General features: G+C 44.2%; 2 protein-coding genes across 3 annotated transcripts in view; one reads left to right on the top strand and one right to left on the bottom strand.

Moving 5' to 3' along the window:
- The window catches only part of MCM10 (minichromosome maintenance 10 replication initiation factor), a 107,198-nt gene extending 88,517 nt beyond the window's left edge, over nucleotides 1-18,681 (top strand). Inside the window, exon 19 of the mRNA XM_043561709.1 lies at nucleotides 17,470-18,681. The gene's annotated coding sequence lies outside the window, so the exon portion shown is untranslated. The remainder of the gene's footprint in view (nucleotides 1-17,469) is intronic.
- Nucleotides 872-18,208, bottom strand: PHYH (phytanoyl-CoA 2-hydroxylase). 2 transcript variants are annotated; one of them, XM_043561720.1, is made up of 9 exons: nucleotides 18,098-18,208; nucleotides 16,615-16,673; nucleotides 14,718-14,828; nucleotides 14,205-14,373; nucleotides 11,003-11,084; nucleotides 8,471-8,652; nucleotides 6,368-6,517; nucleotides 4,131-4,265; nucleotides 872-1,189 (listed from the first exon to the last, which is right to left on the bottom strand). In XM_043561720.1, the coding sequence occupies exons 1-9, from the start codon at nucleotides 18,170-18,172 to the stop codon at nucleotides 1,136-1,138; spliced, it is 1,017 nt and encodes a 338-aa protein (XP_043417655.1). In that variant the 5' UTR covers nucleotides 18,173-18,208; the 3' UTR covers nucleotides 872-1,135. The 2 variants fall into 2 exon arrangements, with proteins under 2 accessions (XP_043417655.1, XP_043417656.1); XM_043561721.1 differs by lacking the exon at nucleotides 872-1,189 and having other exon boundaries at nucleotides 4,208-4,457.
- Nucleotides 18,682-18,824: the final 143 nt, after the last annotated feature.

Genomic DNA, 18,824 nt, shown 5'->3' on the forward strand with positions numbered 1-18,824 from the left:
AAAAACAGTGAAACTAGGTTTAGGAAAATTTGTGTTTGGCAGGATGACAAGAAAAGGACTCTTTTTCTTATCAAAATCCTAACTGGTATTTTTAAAAATAAGGACTATATCTCCTTGCTGCCCTCAGCTGCTGTACAAATACAGCACTCTATTAAAATAAATCCCCCCAGTTCATGCCCATCAAAATCCTTTAAACCAAAAGTATCTAAAATTCCCTGGACCTTGAAAGAGTGTAGGTTTCATTCATAAATGCTGAAGGTTTTCAGCTGTCTTACTCAAAAAAACAGCAGATGAAGTTACCTCTGTCTTCATTCTTTAGGAATAGAGAAAAGGACTTAGAAAGATCCAGCCTCATTTTTTCTTTTTTAAGTTTATTTTGAGAGAGAGAGCATGCTGAAAGGGCAGAGAGGGAGGGAAGGAGGGAGAGAGACTCACAAGCAGGCTCCGTACCATCAGCAAGGAGCCTGGTGTGGGGTTCAAACTCACGAACCATGAGATCATGACCTGGGCCAACATTGAGAGTCCAGTGCTCAACTGACTTGAGCCCCCCAGGTGCCCCCAGCCTAGTTTTGTTTTGTTTTGTTTTTGTTTCTTTTTAAGGAGGTTTGTTGGGTTGGAGAAGTCATGGAAGGAATCCTGTGTCCAAGCACAAACATCCATCCTTATTTTTACTCCAAGATGCTCTTCATTAAATGTGCCTGTGTTAGACATTGTTGTCAATTCGCTAAGTCTCTCATGACATGAAATTGGTGGGTGGTGGGTTTTCCAGAAGTGGGGTGTGCAAAGCCAGCATACCCTGAGTTTCAAAGCATTCCTTTCTGCCTGGTCAAAGAGCTAACTGAATGAAAGAAACTGATTTAACACATTTAAATTAGACATCAATCACCTTTATTAGTTGCAGCCCGCAGTTAATTTTCCTTAAAACAGTAGTATGTCACCATTACTGTTCATTCCTCCGTCAAAGCAACACCACTGCATGCAGAATTAACCATATGCTTCTAAGTACCTGATGCGTGCTTTGCGATTTCATTAACAAGTGATGGAAAAGACTACAATAGCTCATTAATAAAACATTTTCCTTAGGCACCTTGATTCGTTTTGCTTTTCTCTCAAAGAGCTCCAGCAAACGGCTACTTCAAAGGTTGGTCCTCTCTCCTTTCACCAGCTGTACGTTTAATCTGAATATATCCTGGGAATAAAGCCACATACAATGAGTTGATGGAACCCTGAGAATCTGTTCAGCACAAGACAAAGATTTCTAGCGTTTACAAATGGCCACATAGAAAAAATCTCAACAGCAGTCCTATCAGTTAATAAATAAACCATATTCTAAGACTCCAAATAATTTACTTGCCAACATCTTACATAGTGTTGAAGAAACTGAGACAGCAGAGTCTCCAAACGGCTAGCTTGTGTTACTTCATGCTCCTGTTGGCTATAGGGATCATGAGCTGGGTAAGCACGGTGTTTGGTCACAATGCCCAATGCGCCCCACTGTGCTGCCCCGTTTACAGTGATCTGCTCCCAAGTGAAAATAATGTCATGAGTTACAGGTTTTGTTTTTTTTTTTTCTTTGTTCTTAATAAAACAATTCTGTCTTTCTTATTGCTTATTTTTGAGCAAACAGCAAGGTATGATGGGAAAAATGATTTTGGAATTTCAGCTGAGTCCAAAATCCAGCTCTGTTTCAGGTCAGTTAGGCCAAACTCTTGGACTTTTAACTTTCTCATTAACAGCATGGAGCCAGAGGCACCTGGGTGGTTCAGTTGGTTGAGCAGCCGACTTGGATTCAGGTGATGATCTTGTGGTTCATGAGTTCGAGCCCTGGAACCTGCTTCAGATCTGTGTCTCCCAATCTCTCTGCTCCTCCCCTGCTTGCGTTCTGTCTCTCTCTCCCAAAGATAAACATTTGTTAAAATTTTTTTAAAAACAGCATGGAATCAGAGGCGCCTGGATGGCTCAGTTGGTTGAGCATCTGACTTCGGCTTAGGTCATGATTTAGCACTTTGTGGGTTCAAGCCCCACATCAGATTCATTGCTGTCAGCCCAGAGCCTGCTAGGGATGCTCTGTCCCCCTCCCTCTGCCCCTCCCTGCTTGCTTTCTCTCTCTTTTCCTCTCAAAAATAAATGAACCTTAAAACAAACAAACAAAAAGAGCATGGAGCCATGACTGCTCCACTGGTTTTTGGTGAAGAAAATAAGAAAAGGGATATGAAACTGGTGTTATTCCTCATAAAGAACTATATGGCAGAAGTTAATATCATTATTGTAAGTAAAGCTGATAAACTATATCTGAGAGAATAACTAAAATAAATACAGGAGGCAATTCATTGATTACAACCCTGACAAACCTCAAACATAACACAGGCTTTTGTTTCTACTTTAAAATAAAGAGTGTTGCAGGGGTGCCTGGGTGGCTCAGTCAGTTAAGCCTCCAACTCTTGCTTTCAGCTCAGGTCATGATCTCACAGTTCATGAGTTCAGGCCCTGCGTTGTGCTCTGTGCTGACAGTGAGGAGCCTGCTTGGAATTCTCTCTCTCTCTCTCTCTCTCTCTCTCTCTCTCTTTCTCTCTTTCTTTCTCAAAAATAAATAAATAAATAAATGGGGCTCGGTCAGTTAAGCCTCCGGCTCTTGATTTCGGCTCTGGCCATGATCTCACGGTGAGTTCCAGCCCCACATGGGCTCTGCACTGACAGTGTGGAGCCTGCTTCAGAGTCTCCCTCTCTCTCTGCCCCTCCCTCACTCATAGTCTCTCTCTGTCTCTCTCTCTCAAAATAAATAAATAAATAATCTTTTTTAAAAAGTCACTAAAAATTATTTAAAATTTTTAAAAAATAAATAAACATTTTTTTTCTGTTACTTGATAACTTTTAAAAAATAAAATAAAACTCAAAATGTTGCATGGAAGCCCCGCCTCAAAATATGATGCCCTTTTGTAAAGCATTTTAAGGACTGGACAAAGGGGAGAAGGACAAGACTTCCTACAATGTCCAAATGTGAAGTTAGTGCCTTTTCAAGGGCCGAGGGAGAAGTAAGATTATTACACGGAGAAGGAGTTTCAGATTCTGGACTCCCAGAGACACAGTTGGTAGCTTAGCGTTGGTGTCTTTGCAGGACTGGAAGGCCCGGGGTTATCATTGCACTCAGTCTGTTTGGGGGCCGTGTCACCCCCATAGGAAATGCGTGCATTTACGATTACTGCACATTTAAAAGTAGGATCAGCCTCTTGGTTCAGAGGCTAAAATGTACTTTGTCTAGAAGGCAAACATGTTTACTTAAATTTATCCGGTGATCATCATCAGCACTGAATGTCTACTAGTTAAAAACGAATAATTTGCAAGTGATGTGTACTCATCCAGAAAGCACATGAAATACGGTCTCATGCCCCCTCTCGATGAGCATCAGCGATTTTTGATGTCTGTTCACCCAAGCTGTCTCCTCATGACACTCCAGATGCCAACTGACCCAAACAAAAACCTGCTTGGGAATTGCTTTCTGGGAGTCTTACTGGATTTACATTAAGTGTAGATACTCCCTCCAGACCGCTCACTTTTCCCTATGTGCATTCAGCAGGTAGCCTTGGTCCGTCATTTCCTCTCCTCCAGATCTGTTTCATGTTGCCTTTCCTACCTGTCAGTCCTGGAACAGGACAGCCTGCACACCAAAGACATAAAGAAGCACATGGTGCTCAGGTCCCCCCACCCTGCCCCACACTGGGGAAGCAAGAACAAACTGAAATTCCACTGTCACTGTTAGCAGATCTCAGCAAAGCCCTCTAAACAAAGCACTTTCTATTTCCAAAGGAAATCAGGTATGAGAATTTTTTTTTTTTTTTTAATTTTTTTTTTCAACGTTTATTTATTTTTGGGACAGAGAGAGACAGAGCATGAACGGGGGAGGGGCAGAGAGAGAGGGAGACACAGAATCGGAAACAGGCTCCAGGCTCTGAGCCATCAGCCCAGAGCCCGACGCGGGGCTCGAACTCACGGACCGCGAGATCGTGACCTGGCTGAAGCCGGACGCTTAACCGACTGCGCCACCCAGGCGCCCCAGGTATGAGAATTATTAAGCATCTGAAGAAGAGGCGGGGAAAAAAAGGGTCTTTACCTGTCATCTCAAACAAACGTACCTTTAGGCTGGCATCTTCTGGAAATCCGTATAGTTTATGCAGTGTCTCTAGGAGATCCTTCTCAAAGCTTTCTTGACTGGTGCCTTTCACATCAACGTAGTGGCAATCGGCACTGGCAAAATGGCAGGAAATTACCTATGCCAAGCGAAATGATTAATATTGGGGAAAAAAAACATTCCACGAACACCAGCAACCAAACAAGGAGACTTCTGAAGGAAAGTCATTTATTTCACTTAGCAGCTGATTTCTAGATTGACAGCTATTCCATGGTGTCTTGTATTAGACTCCTCAGGGTTCAGTATCTTCTTCCCCAGGTACAGTTAAAGGCTGAGAAATTACAAGAGGTTTTTATGTTTTATCTTTGTTTTTTATTTTTTAAAAGTTTATTTGTTTATTTTGAGAGGGAGAGAGAGAAAATGAGCTGGGGAGAGGCAGAGAGAGGAGGGACAAAGGATCTGAAGGGGGCTCTGTGCTGACAGCAGAGACCCCGATGCAGGGCTCAAACTCACAAACCGTGAGACTGCCCTGAGCTGAACTTGGCTTAACCAACTAAACCACCCAAGTGCCCCTACAAGAGGTTTTTAGCTACCTGTGACTCTTGTTCTCAAAATGGGCAGGGAACACAATGATGTGGAAAGGGGACTTTAATGTATTAGCATGTGATTTTTCTAAAGAATGGGTGTCCTCAAGTCCTAAAAAAGGAATGTGTTCCAGGGTTACTTGGTCACAGAAGTTGCTCAGCTGAGTCTGTGATGGCTGTAGAACATGAAAGAAAAACCACAAAAATACCTTGTAAAGGAAAATAATACACACACAACCCCCCCGCCTTGCAAATCAAAAGGACATGTGAAATCCAAGAGCATTCACATACGATACCCATCTTGTTTCCTTCTGAAGGTAAAATGAAGGTTACTTGGTTCTCCCCATTCTTGAAAAAGTTATAAAGATACAAACTTGGAACTCAAGGGGCACCTGGGTGGCTCATTCGGTTAAGTGTGCAACTCTTGATCTCAGCTCAGGTCATGATCTCAGGGTTCATGGGATCAAGCCCCATGTCAGGCTGTGCGCTCACAGCAAGAAGCCTGCTTCAGAATCTGTGTCTCCCTCTCTCTCTGCCCCTCCCCCGCTACCACTCTGTCTCTCTCTCTCTCTCAAAAATAAACATTTAAAATTTTTTAAGAAAACAAAAATAATAAATAAAATACAATAAAGATTTTCTTTTTTTAAGTAATCTCTATTCTCTACACCCAACATGAGGCTCAAACTCACAACCCTGAGAACAAGAGTTACATGCTCCACCGAGGGAGTCAGCCAGGTGCCCCTGATCTAGTGCTTATTTAAAATTTTGGCATCGTCTTCATCATGGACATTTTTGCATTAGTTTTGATTTTTTAAATGCTGCATTAAATATCATTTAACTGGATTGTGGAGGGGTTTCTTTAGCCCCTTCCGCTCATCCTTAAATTTTGCCCCAGAGGAGACTCTCTTCTTGCCTCACCCTCATCCCGGCCCTGGTAGAAACAGGAATGAATAGAAGATGACCCATGACTTCAGGGAGACAATAGGGGTTGGTGTGACAAACCAGAAGACGACCTCAGCCCCAAAGAAGCCCCAACATTTAGTATCAAGACCCGTGTTATCATGGGAGAAATGTGAACCCACAGTACTGTCAGATCTGCTGAATTTTCAAGAAGCAAGAAATCTGGGAACATGAGAAATGTTGTCAGATTTTAATGTAAGCAATGAAATCATTAGGTTTAAAACATTCTGGGGCTAAGGGGTGAAAAATATGGCTGCCTGTTAAATCTAATTTCTGGGAAGCCAATTCAGAACCTTTGTTTAGGATCAATAATATTTTTCCCAATAACAATGCTATTATGAACTTTCCTCTTACGTGGTTACTATGAACTATTTATATTCCAAATTTTATTATTTCAGTATGTCAGCCATTGTTTTTGCCTCCAAAAGCACAGGCTGTGGGCTCTTAAGTAAGCTCTTCTTCTGAAGCGATTCTATGAATGTTCATAATTCAGTATCAGTAGGATTGGGACCTGAAGTCACTTGGCTTCTTACTGATATGAGCAAAAAAGCATGAGGTAGCAAACAGATTTCCTGGTAAATAAACCAGACTAAAGGCCAGTTTAGTTATAGGCCACAAGCCTCATATTTTAACACATCTTGACATTTTTGTTTCTAACCAATTCGTCTTTGGAAAGTACAGAGATGTTATCGCATACCTTCCGGTAGCCTTGACTTTTGTTCCAACCAGATCCATGGATGAGCAAAGGATGAAAGAAAACAGTGTCTCCCTTCTCCATCTCAAGGTGAACTCGGGGGCTATTTTCATCATAGCCCTGAATCCCATAGTACATTATGTTAACTCCCCCCTAGAATGCAGAAGAGAACCCAAGTCTGTATTTGTGGAACCCAATAATTAAAAACTCTATCAGTGACTCATCAGGAAAAGCAAAGGTTTCCTAACTTCTTCCAAGAGAAAGAGGTAAATAGGTTATTAAAGGAAATTATAAATATACAAAAGCTTCTCAGATGTCTGGTTTTCAAAGTCACATTTTGATATTAATATCATGGATTTGGGGGATCAAATAAAGAATCTGAAATTCCCACTTACCTTCATTATAAATTGTACATGAAGATCTACATCAACTTTGCATTTTGTGGAGTTAACACAGGAGATCACCTTTCCAGCCTGAATCTGTAATCATTCTTTCCCAACATGACAGTTTCCTAACCTGGAACTTTGCATAAATCATTCTTCTAAAACTCAGGAGTAACTCTGAGAAACTAACTGTTCTCCCAAACCAGCGGGGAGAAAATGTTCAATTTGTCTCAGCTCACAAAGCACTCAGGACACATCCAGAGAAAAGAAAGAATAATGTATATTAACACATTGTGGGTTTTTTTTAATAACGATTTCCAAAGCTGGTTATTGCTTTGAGTACTGGTTATGGGGAGAGGACAGCATCCTATCCCCCTTCCTAAGATTATTCCACATTCTTTGGAGGAAGGACAGCTTTCCTGCTGGACTGTGTTGGGACCTCTTTCCTGGCCAGGGTAGATATGTGAGCTAAGCTAAGTAGCTAAGCACTGTAGTCATTTTGAATCTGAGCAGAGAATTGAAGGGACCAGAGATAGTCAAGGTTCAACGGCCCACACCAGGTGCCCTGCCCTCACTGTTCCCAATGAGCAATGACTCCCACTTTCCCTCCTGCTCACCAGAGCCAGCCAGCCAGCCTTTCCACAGACTCCGCATGTGCCTGCAACCCTCCAAAACACCCCCTCTGGCTTAAGTCAGCCACAGCCCACTTCTATTGTCTGCATCAAACTTTCCCTAAACCTCAACTCAGTTGATAAATCTCACAATTTCAGATTTTGTATCAGGATCCAGACTCAAATGTTTTCACTTGGCACTAATACTCAGTGCAAGAATTCTAACTGAGACAGAAGCCTTAAAGCCACATTCTTGACTTCCTACAGAACCACATTCACTCTTCGTGCCTTGACAACATATGCTCTTCTCATTCTGACCATCATTATGGGTGTTCGAGACCTTATTGCCTGATACCTAAAACACTAATAGTCTCTTCGGTTTCTCTGCCTTTGGACTCCTCACCTCCAGTATATCTTGCTCTAGACCTCAAAATTATGATTTTTTTTAAAAGCAGGTTTCATGTCCAGCACGGATCCCAACACGGGGCTTTAACTCATGACCCCAAGATCAAGCTGAGATCAAGAGTCAGATGTTTAACTGACTAAGCCACCCAGGTGTCCCAGGATTATGATTCTTGAATTTGATTTCACCATTTGACTTGATTTCACTATTCATGGGCTCAAAAACTTTAATAGTCCTCTATCATCAATAGCTGATGAACCAATGAACCATGGAATGGCCATGCAATGGAATACTGGTCAGCCTTTCCCAGAGCCTTCATTGGTCTCTCCAACGGGAAAGAGATGATCCCTCCCTTCTTTATCCTAAGAGCCATCAATCAGAGCAAGTGTAAGACTTACTTGGCGCTAGACACATGCACCTGGTGTTGCAAGTGTTTAAGTGTTCCCTCTCAATTAGGCTTTATAATCTCAGATCCTATACAGTGCCTACCAAAGTTCTCCACGCTGATCAACTTTCCAACCCTTGTTGAAAGAAAAATTACTATTCCGTCTGACACCCTTGAATTTTCCCTGATCCTAATTCCAAATCTTAAAACAAAGTTTTGCTAAGAAAGGACATGCCATCTCATTGTTAAAGCTCTTTATGTATACCGACGTGAAATCAAAACAATAAATTTTCCAATTAAGATATATCCTCTAAGCAGACATACCTCCCACGGGGGATAATCGTGTGGCTTCAGGCAGCCTTTGTGTGTGCCTGGGAGCACAGACAGGCAGCCATTGTTCCGGTTGACCTGCTCCATGGCCGTCCAAGCAGCAACAATCCTATTACTAGGTCTTAAGGGGAAATAGTGTAGATCTTGGTGGAAAGGATGGCGAGTTGTCTTTTTGCCTGAAACAGAACCTACTGTTAAAAGATACTTGAATCTCAGAATTCTTCTTCTTTGCCTGAACAATGACCTATCCCTGCAAAAACCAAACAAGTGAAACGACACTATAGAAAATCAGCCTGGAGAGATAAGCCCCAAAGTGAACTATCAAATCAACAGGGCGACTCCACATCCTGTACTTTTTTTCTGGGTTTCTGGTAGCTGAGTGCTTACTTACACCATTTTTCCCTTTTTTTTTTTTTTTTTTAAGTCTGAAATGCTGTTTATTTTATTTTTTTAATGTTTACTTTTGTGTGAGCATGAGCAGGGGAGGGACAGAGAGAAAGGAAAATACAGAATCTGAAGCAGGTTCCAGGCTCTGAGCTGTCCGCATAGAGACCGACACGGGGCTCGAACCCAGGAACAGTGAGATCTTGACCTGAGCCGGAGGTGGATGCCCAACCGACCGAGCCACCCAAGCGCCCCATTACTTACACCACTTTCTAGCAATTCCTACATATGTCACAATTCTACTGTGCTTTGTTCCTTTGTAACTCTGGTTTGGGCACAGAGCCTACCCCAAAAAAATTTTTGGTTAACTGAACACAGTGGCCAAATCTGAAGTCCCCTATTAGCCTTCGAAGTGGCTAATGTAAAAAATATCAATTAACTAAATTAATAAGAGGCCTCCAAGAAGTTCCTCAGTAAACTGGAAGCAGTCGGTATACAGTCTCTGGGTAGAACCAGAGCTCAAAGAACCACATTTACATTTTTCCCTGCTTTGCAATTTGAACCTGGTGTTCCCCCGCCCCCAACCCCCATCTCTCTAAAGCAAGACATTCAGGGTGGGAGAGATTTGGTGATGTTAAGCTACGGGCCTGTCACATAAACCTCTCCTGGCCTCTTTTTCTTTAGAAAAAGTAGAAAAGGATAAAGAATCTTGAAGGGCCCATTTATTACTGCTGGTATAGCAGAATTTCTCAGCATGGCCCAAGAGCCATCTGCATTAGACTCTGGGGATGGCGTAAAAAGATGCAGATTCCTGGGTTCTAGTTTCCAAATCAGTTTCTCTGGGAGTGAGATCTTAGGAGCCACATTTTAGGGACACCTGGGTGGCTCAGGCATTTGAACGTCTGACTCTTGATGTTGGCTCAAATCATGATCCCAGGGTCATGGGATCCCAGGGTCAAGCAGGTACAGAGTCTGCTTGAGATTGTCTCTCTCTCTCCCCCGTCTGCCCCTCTTCCCAGCTTGCTCTCTTTCTAAAATAAACTAAAAAAAAAAAAAAAAAAAAAAAAAAAAATTAGTGTTTCTTTTTGATGGGGTGGGAGAGAGAGGGAGCCAGAAGATCTAAAGTAGGGGATGCACTGACAGCAGAGAGCCCCTTGTGGGGCTCAAACTCACAAACTGGGAGATCATGATCTGAGCCCAAGTCAGACACTTAACCAACTGAGCCAGCCAGGCGCCCCTAAAATTAAAACTTTTTTTTAAATTTTTTTTTTTCAACGTTTATTTATTTTTGGGACAGAGAGAGACAGAGCATGAACGGGGGAGGGGCAGAGAGAGAGGGAGACACAGAATCGGAAACAGGCTCCAGGCTCTGAGCCATCAGCCCAGAGCCCGACGCGGGGCTCGAACTCCGGGACCGCGAGATCGTGACCTGGCTGAAGTCGGCCGCCTAACCGACTGCGCCACCCAGGCGCCCCTAAAACTTTTTTTTAAAAAGCTACATTTTATGGGGTGCCTGAATGCCTCAGTCGGTTGAACACCCAACTTCAGCTCAGGTCATGATCTCGCAGTCAGTGAGTTCGAGCCCCGCGTCAGGCTCTGTGCTGATGGCTCAGAGCCTGGAGCCTGCTTCTGATTCTGTGTCTCCCCTGTCTCTCTGCCCCTCCCCTGCTTATGCTCTGCCTCACTCTGTCTCTCAAAAATAAGTAAATGTTAAAAAAATTTTTTTAATAAAATAAAAAGCTACATTTTAGCAAGAAATTTTAAGAACAACTGTAGTATATGATTTATGAGAATAGTTTTAGTTTTGTTAGTAATAATTATGTCTTCACATCAGGAAAGCAGAATTTACACTCTCATAGGTGAGAATGGGTAACAAAGCTCAGAGATCATGATTATAATAATAGGAGCCTATGGTATATGAGCCATCATGTTTATTAAACCACACTTTTGAGAAGCCAGACAGTAACCCTACAGTTAACCTCTGAAATCACTATTCTACGTCAATATTATTACAATATAAACTACTTTAAGACTTAAATAAAAGTACTTATTCATTCATTTATCAAAGTTTAGCAGTTATATGCACAGCTATAGTTAGAATGCTTGAGACTTTTTTCTTTTTTCTCAACAAGAGCCCTTTACCAGAATCTGGAGGTTTGTTTATCATCATGGTGTGCACGACCATAATATTGGGTCCAGTGAAGCACTCCACATACTTCAGAATCTAAGAGAAAAGGGGGAACAAAGTTTCACAAGAAATCGAATACACAGGCAAGCAGCACAAAGTATAATGATCTAGAGAAGAACCAAGATGCCAAATAGTTCAAAAAAAACATTTGGGATTTCACAACACTGCAAACAAAACATGAGAAGGTCAGCAACTGGAAATCTGCAATTAATTTAAAAAGGCTTTTTCGAGCCAGTTGAGAAAAAAGCCTGAATTAAACAGGCTTTTTCAAGACAGTTGGAAACTTAACCACTTTTTCTGCAAGAAAAGGAGTTTCTCTGAGGTGTCAACTGGGAAGAAGGACAGGAGTCCCCTCCTTTCAGCTGAAGCTGTCCACAGCTGTCTGGTGAGAAGGGAGCTTCCTCTTCCCCTCACCGAGACTATTCATAAGCAGGGACCACGAGGGGCAGGCACCTTGCCGGCTCAGGCGGTCGCACACACGACTCTTGATCTCAGGGTCATGAGTTCAAGCCCCACACTAGGCAGAGAGCCTACTTAAAAAAAAAAACAAGGGGCGCCTGGGTGGCGCAGTCGGTTAAGCGTCCGACTTCAGCCAGGTCACGATCTCGCGGTCCGTGAGTTCGAGTCCCGCGTCAGGCTCTGGAATGATGGCTCTGAGCCTGGAGCCTGTTTCCGATTCTGTGTCTCCCTCTCTCTCTGCCCCTCCCCCGTTCATGCTCTGTCTCTCTCTGTCCCAAAAATAAATAAACGTGGGAAAAAAAATTTAAAAAACAACAACAACAAAAAAAAACAAAAACCAGAAGGGACCATGAGAGGTCCCAACACATGTGCAGCCGCATGCACAGCCCAGAGGAAGGAAGGGGAGGACAGGAACTGGGGGACACATCACAATCAAAGCACCTCCTAACCCACAGCTCCTTACTGAGGGCTAGCAACCAGAGTGACAGGAGATGGGGGCACAGAGGGGAACAAGATGAGCAGGTCCCTGCCCTCGTCTATATCCTGGTGGGTGAAGTTAAACAAACAGTGACATGGGCACGTGTGCCTGGGACGCATCTGAGGAGAACACATGACACGGCTGGCGGAATTAGGCCCGGGGTCTGGAGGCTGGGTCGCTGCCTCCTGCATCTAACCCACCCGGGGAGGGGCAAACAGCACGAAGGGCCCTGCGTGCCTCCTACCCGCCAGGGACTTTACGCCTCCCATTTGGACCGCACAACAAGGCCTGGAAAGCAATGCCCCATGAATGAATCATCCTTTAAAGTGACTTTAACGCCCCACACGCGTGAGCCTGAGGCTAAGAAACCGGCCAAGGTGTCAGTGCCAGTTAAATGAAAGCGACAGTGCTCAATCTCCAACTCGGCCAGACTCCAAAAAATGAAGCATACTCCAGCACTTTCTCACCATTTCATCTCCCATATAAGGAATATTGGCAGTTTGAGCATAAAACACTCAAATCCTAGGAGTCAGGCCTCATACCTGTTTTTTTTATAAAGCATGTCACTTTTTGGTATTCCCTTAATTTTTTTTTATTTATTTTTGAAGGAGAGAGAAAGAGACAGAGCGTGAACAGGGGAGGGGCAGAGAGAGAGGGAGACACAGAATCCCAAACAGGCTCCAGTCTCTGAGCTGTTAGCACAGAGCCCGACGCGGGGCTCGAACTCATGAGCTGTGAGATCGTGACCTGAGCCGAAGTTGGACGCCCAACCGACTGAGCCACCCAGTTGCCCCTTTAGACCTGTATTTTCTTTTTTCTTTTTTCTTTTGTAAGTCATCTCTACTCCCAATGTGGGGTTGGGACCCATGACCCCAAGATCAAGAGTCACATGCTGTACTGACTGAGCCAGCCAGGTGCCCCAGACCAGTGTTTTCTAAACCTTAGTGACTCAAGAGCCATGTCACCATTTCTGTCATACTTTACAGAGCTGCCTAATATAGTTAGCCAATAATTCTCCTAAATTAACTCGTGTCTTACCCTGATTAATAATATTATTTTTTTAATGTTTATTTATTTTTGAGAGAGAGAGAGAGAGAGAGAGAGAGAGCACAAGTGAAGGAGGGGAGAGAGAGAAGGAGAGACAGAATCCCAAGCAAGCCCAAAGGGGGCTCGAACTCACGAACCTTGAGATCATGACCTGAGCTGAAGTCTGATGTTCAACCGACTGAGCCACCCAGGTGCCCCGAGTAACAATTTTTCTTAAAAGACAAGTTTAAATCTAAACATAAACCTCTACAGACCAGACTCACAAAACAAAAAGAACAAAATAAATGGATGTACAGTGAAAAGCCTCCATGGTGTCACTCCAGTTGATATGGCCATATCAAGGGTGAGAGGGTCTCTCTCTAACACAGAGGTCCTGCCCTTCTCAACCAAAGATAATTACCAGACTCCAAAGCAGGGTTTCTCTATTCGGGGCAGTACTGACACTTGGGGCTGGGTATATCATTATTGTGGGGGAGGGGGCTATTTTATAGGCTCCCTGGCCTCTACCCGTGGGTGGGACACACTACCCACCTTGGCTGCAGGTACAAATGTCTGCCTTGGGTGGAGAACCACTCCTCTGCAGCCACCAGAGAAGGGGGCCAGATAAAGTACAAGTGGCAATTCCAGGGTCGCCTGGGTGGCTCAGTCGGTTAAATGTCCGACTTCAGCTCGGGTCATGACCTCAGGGCTCGTGGGTTTGAACCTCGCGTCAGGCTCTGTGCTGACAGCTTGGAATCTAAATTTTTTTTTTTTTAATTAGTGTTTATTTTTTTGAGACAGACAGAGCATGAACAGGAGAGGGTCAGAGAGAGGGAGACACAGAATCCGAAGCGACTCCAGGCTCTGAGCTGTCAGCACAGAGCCCGACGCGGGGCTTGAACTCACAGACCGTGAGATTGTGACCTGAGCCGAAGTCGGAGGCTTAACCGACTGAGCCACCCAGGCGCCCTGACAGCTCAGAGTCTAGAGCCTACTTCGGATTCTGTCTCCTCCTTGCTCTAAATATTTATTTATTTAGTATTTAGTATATTTTTTGTGTATATATACATACATACATACATAAATAATTCAAAATACATTCTATAAAAAAATTAAACAGCAGCAATTGCAGAGGCAAGCATGCAGGTGGGCTATTAACTGAAAGAGAAAGACAATGCAGGAGGGTCTCGAACCTCAGGGAGAGTGCAGTATCTGAAGAGCTCCTCATCCTGGTGAAAATTCTGGACCTTTGTAATCAGCTCTTCACTTGGAATGAACTTTGATTTTTCAATGCTTACGTCTCTCATGATCATCATGCCTTGGGGTTTCACTTCCTCTTTGCAGATCCTTTGAAACTGGTTCCTAGAAAATTAAATTGGCAGATGGCGTCATCACTGCAGGCTTCAAGCACCTGCCTGGCCCATTCTGTGGAAAGCTTCTCAAAGACCAAGCAGGTGGTTTCTGTGCGCCAGGTTGACCTCCGGCCCAGGCTGAGTAGTTCTGAGGACAGGGAGGAGAAAATGGCCAACCCAGTAGCCTTTGCCTCCTCACTAAGCCAGCCAGTCTGGCTCCAGAGCTCATGCTCCTAACCACTTCCTAGCGAATCAATCGCCAAAAAATATCTGAACACGGACACGCTAATCTTACTCAGGTTCCCGTTGCATACATATAACATATTTCTGTAAAATAACAAAGAGTTACTGTACCTAAAGCGTGTAATATCATCATCAGATACCAAATTCTTAATGACAAGAAACCCATTTTCTTCATAAAATTTCCTCTGTTCTAGGCTTAGAATGTCGTTATGCAGAGTATACCTAAAGGGGAAAAAAAAAAAAATCTCAAATCTCAACCCAACAAGATGTGTCAAGAACCTGAAAAATGTTCATACTCTTCCACCCGGCATCTCTCTTTTTTATTTACTCTAAGACAATAATCTAAACATTTTTTTAAACAAGTCTTTGGGTTTTTTATTAAGCATATTTATCTTCTTAGTAATCTCTGTACCTAATGTGGGGCTCAAACTCACGACCCTGAGATCAAGAATCATATGCTCTTCAGCTGAGCCAGCCAGGCGCCTCTAATCTGAACATTTTTTTTTTAATTTTTTTTTTTAACGTTTATTTATTTTTGGGACAGAGAGAGACAGAGCATGAACGGGGGAGGGGCAGAGAGAGAGGGAGACACAGAATCGGAAACAGGCTCCAGGCTCTGAGCCATCAGCCCAGAGCCTGACGCGGGGCTCGAACTCACGGACTGCGAGATCGTGACCTGGCTGAAGTCGGACGCTTAACCGACTGCGCCACCCAGGCGCCCCTGAACATTTTTTAAAAAGGTTTAAATCCAGGGGTGCCTTGGTGGCTCAGTCGGTTGAATGTCCGACTTCGGCCCAAGTCATGATTTCGCGGTTGACGAGTTCGAGCCCCACGTCGGGCTCTGTGCTGACTGCTCAGAGCCTGGAGCCTGTTTCAGATTCTGTGTCTCCCTCTCCCTCTGCCTCTCCCCCGCTCATGCTCTGCCTTCTCTCTGTCTCAAAAATAAACATTAAAAAAAATTTTTTTTTAAGGTTTAAATCCAAAGCATTAACTACTGTCACCAAAAAATAGAAGAATAATTAATTATATCCACTCAATGAGATATGATTCATTAAATCATTAAAAATGAAGAGGGGGGTGCCTGAGTGGCTCAGTCAGTTGAGTGTCTGACTTCGGTTTAAGTCATGATCTCACGGTTCTTCAGGTCGAGCCCCACATCGGGCTCTGTGCTGACAGCTCAGCACCTGGAGCCTGCTTCAGATTCTGTCTCTGTCTCTGTCTCTCTGTCTCAAATACAAATAAACATTAAAAAAAAATTTTTAATGAAAGGCATATAATAGAAATGCTTATTATAATAAAATATGGTTAGATTTCTATAAAACCAAATCTTTTATTACTTGTAAAAAAATGCAAAGAAATACAAAAAAGTGGTTGCCTTTATGTAACAGAATTTTGGATGATTTTTTAAAATTCCTTTTGTTTCTCTGATTTTAAAATTTGTTTTGTAATGAATATATATGGTTTTTCAGGTAGAAAACGAATTGAATAGATTTTATATTTTAGATTGTCTAGATCATACATTCTCAGAGGAAATCAAAGCGACAAAAAATCCAAATAAATGTATGGCATAGGCACAAACTCAAATCACCCAGTCCATTTTTCTAGATTGGAACAGTGGCTCCATGAGAATATTCCATGGAGATCAATGACTTCCCCCTACAAAGGTAATTTAAGTTAAACCAGAAACACTAGCTAATATAGCAGTATGACCAGACTACAGGCTAACTTAAATGAGGTACACTATGCCTGAATTTGAAAACAAAACAAAACAGATTACACACTTCTGACATTTTTTTTCTCTTTTCCGAATTTGAAAATACATATAAAAATTAAAGTCCAGGTCTTCACAATTTTCCACAGTTCTAATTAGAACAGGTCCCAGCAACAGAGGATTTGTATAATGAATTTTCACCAGGCAACATATTATATTGTATTTTATATCTCAGTTACCACTAGAAATAACTTTATATACATTTTATGGTTAAAAATGAAAATTAGCTCTACTTACTGGAATTGTGGAGGATGGAAACTGGTAAAAGAAACAGCCTGTGTTATGGGGTGAGCTGTCTAGGATGTGAATTAAGGCAAATAAAATTAATTTTTTTAACGTTTATTTATTTTTGAGAGAGAGAGTGCGAATGATCAGGGGAGGAGCAGAGAGAGAGGGAGTCACAAACTCCCAGGCAGGCTCCAGACTCAGCCATCAGCACAGAGCCCTACGTGGGGCTCAAACTCAGGAACAGTGAGATCATGACCTGAGCCCAAGTCGGAGGCTTAACCGACTGAGCCCTCCCCCAGGCGCCCCTCAAGGGTTTTAATTTCTCCTAGCCTCAAGCTTTGTTTTCTCACCTGTGAAATGAGATAATCACCTTTATTAGTGTATGGACAGGATTTTAAGGTTATGGTGGTTCTGCTACCTCACTGGGTGGAACTCAGCCGGGAGAGCAGTAGTAAAAATAAATGAAACAACCAGTACAATCGTTTGTGTGAAAGGTTTCAGGATCCTGCACACAGCCAGTCCAATCACGTCCCTTAAAGAAAAATCCCAGGCAGTGTCTTTCCACGCTTCCAAAAGTTACCCCCTGAATGAGAACACTGAATCGGAGTAGGAAAAACAATTCTCTAAAGCTCCTGGAGGGGGCGCCTGGGAGGCTCGGTCGGTTGAACCCCCAGCTTCCACTCAGGTCGTGATCTTGCACTTCGTGGGTTCCAGCCCCGCGTCAGGCTCTGTGCTGACAGCTCAGAGCCTGGAGCCTGCTTGGGATTCTGTCTCCCTCTCTCTGCCCCTCCTCCACTCGCGCTCTGTCTCTGCCTCTCAAACATGCATAAACATTAAAAAAAATTTTTTTTTCTTTTAATAAAGCAATTGGATTTACGTGTCATAGAGTGACATCTTACTGGAGCCGACCCCGGCGGCCGCACACATTGCCCCCGAGATGAACTTCTGAAGGTCAAATCTGGAGAGGCAGCGTGGACTCCTGCGGGGCCCGGGGACACTCCCTGCGCGCCGGTAGGAGGGAAAGCCGAAGGGCGCCTGCAGCTCCGGCCTCCACCTGCGGAGGCCGCGTGTCCCGCCAGAGGGCCCTGCTGCCTGCCTGCCTGCCGGGCCGGCCCGTCTCGGCTGCTCCGGAAAGCTTTGCGCTTCCGTTTACCGTGCGACCGTGCTTCGCATTTCTCGGGCTCTGGGCGGCCGGGTCACGAGCGGCCAAGTGCAGAAAATGCCAAAGTAGTTGAAAGCAGGCCCTTCAGTAACGACTTCCATCCTCCCCTCCCGCAAAGCAGGGAAACAAGAGGCCCCGGGAGGGCCCAGAATGCCGGAGCGGCGCCACATCAGCCACAGAGGTCGGCACTGTCACGCTCCCGCCGAGCGAGCAGGGCCCCGCCGGGAGCTCCCAGCTCCCCTATCATCTCGCCCTTCCCCGCCCCTCCCCGGCGCCCAGAAGAGCTGTGACCACTCTTGCAGCCCGAGCCCCACGCAGCCCAAAGGATACGTAGGCCCCGGCGGAGGTTCGGCCGAGGTGTCCCAGCACGGTACGCAAGCGTAAGGCTGCGCGGGTCTGTTCCATGGCTCCGGCGAACGGACTAGTGAGCCGGGCCTCGGTCCCGTCCCAGGGAGGCGGGCCCGTCGACCACCTGGTACGACTCCGCAGAAGTTCCTCCTCCCCTGCACCGCCTCCGCGGAGAAGCCCCTAAACGCCCGGCTCCACGCACTAGGCTACCGTAGGGTGCGGACTCGCTGCCCGCACACCCTGCCTCTAAGCGATTACAAAGATCATCCCTGCCTCACAGAGCCGGAAAGCTAGTTTTGAAGAACTCGGAGGGTTAAGGTCGCCCAATGAGAAATCACCCAGAATATGACCCACATTCCCAACTGCATAGTTTTTATCTCATTCCACGTGACCATGCCTTTCACTATGCTGCTGGAGTAATTCAAATGTTCAGCCCTAGAAGTAACACGTGCTGTTCAAAAGAGGTGTTTCATTTATTGGGAATCCCATCTGAAATACTAGAAACATATTGGCTGTTCGTTAAAAACAAACAAAAGTAAATGAAGTAAATGTCTCCATGAAATGTTTGATCCGCATAGTCTAGTATTATTTTAAATTTCCTGAAAAACTAGAAATTCTTCTCCTTTCTTCCCTTCTTCCTCCCTTCCTTCCTTCTGTCCTTTCACTTTTCTTTCTTTCTTTTCTTTTCTTTCTTTCTTTCTTTCTTTCT

This window comes from Prionailurus bengalensis, chromosome B4 (assembly GCF_016509475.1).
Source record: "Prionailurus bengalensis isolate Pbe53 chromosome B4, Fcat_Pben_1.1_paternal_pri, whole genome shotgun sequence".
Taxonomy (NCBI): domain Eukaryota; kingdom Metazoa; phylum Chordata; class Mammalia; order Carnivora; family Felidae; genus Prionailurus; species Prionailurus bengalensis.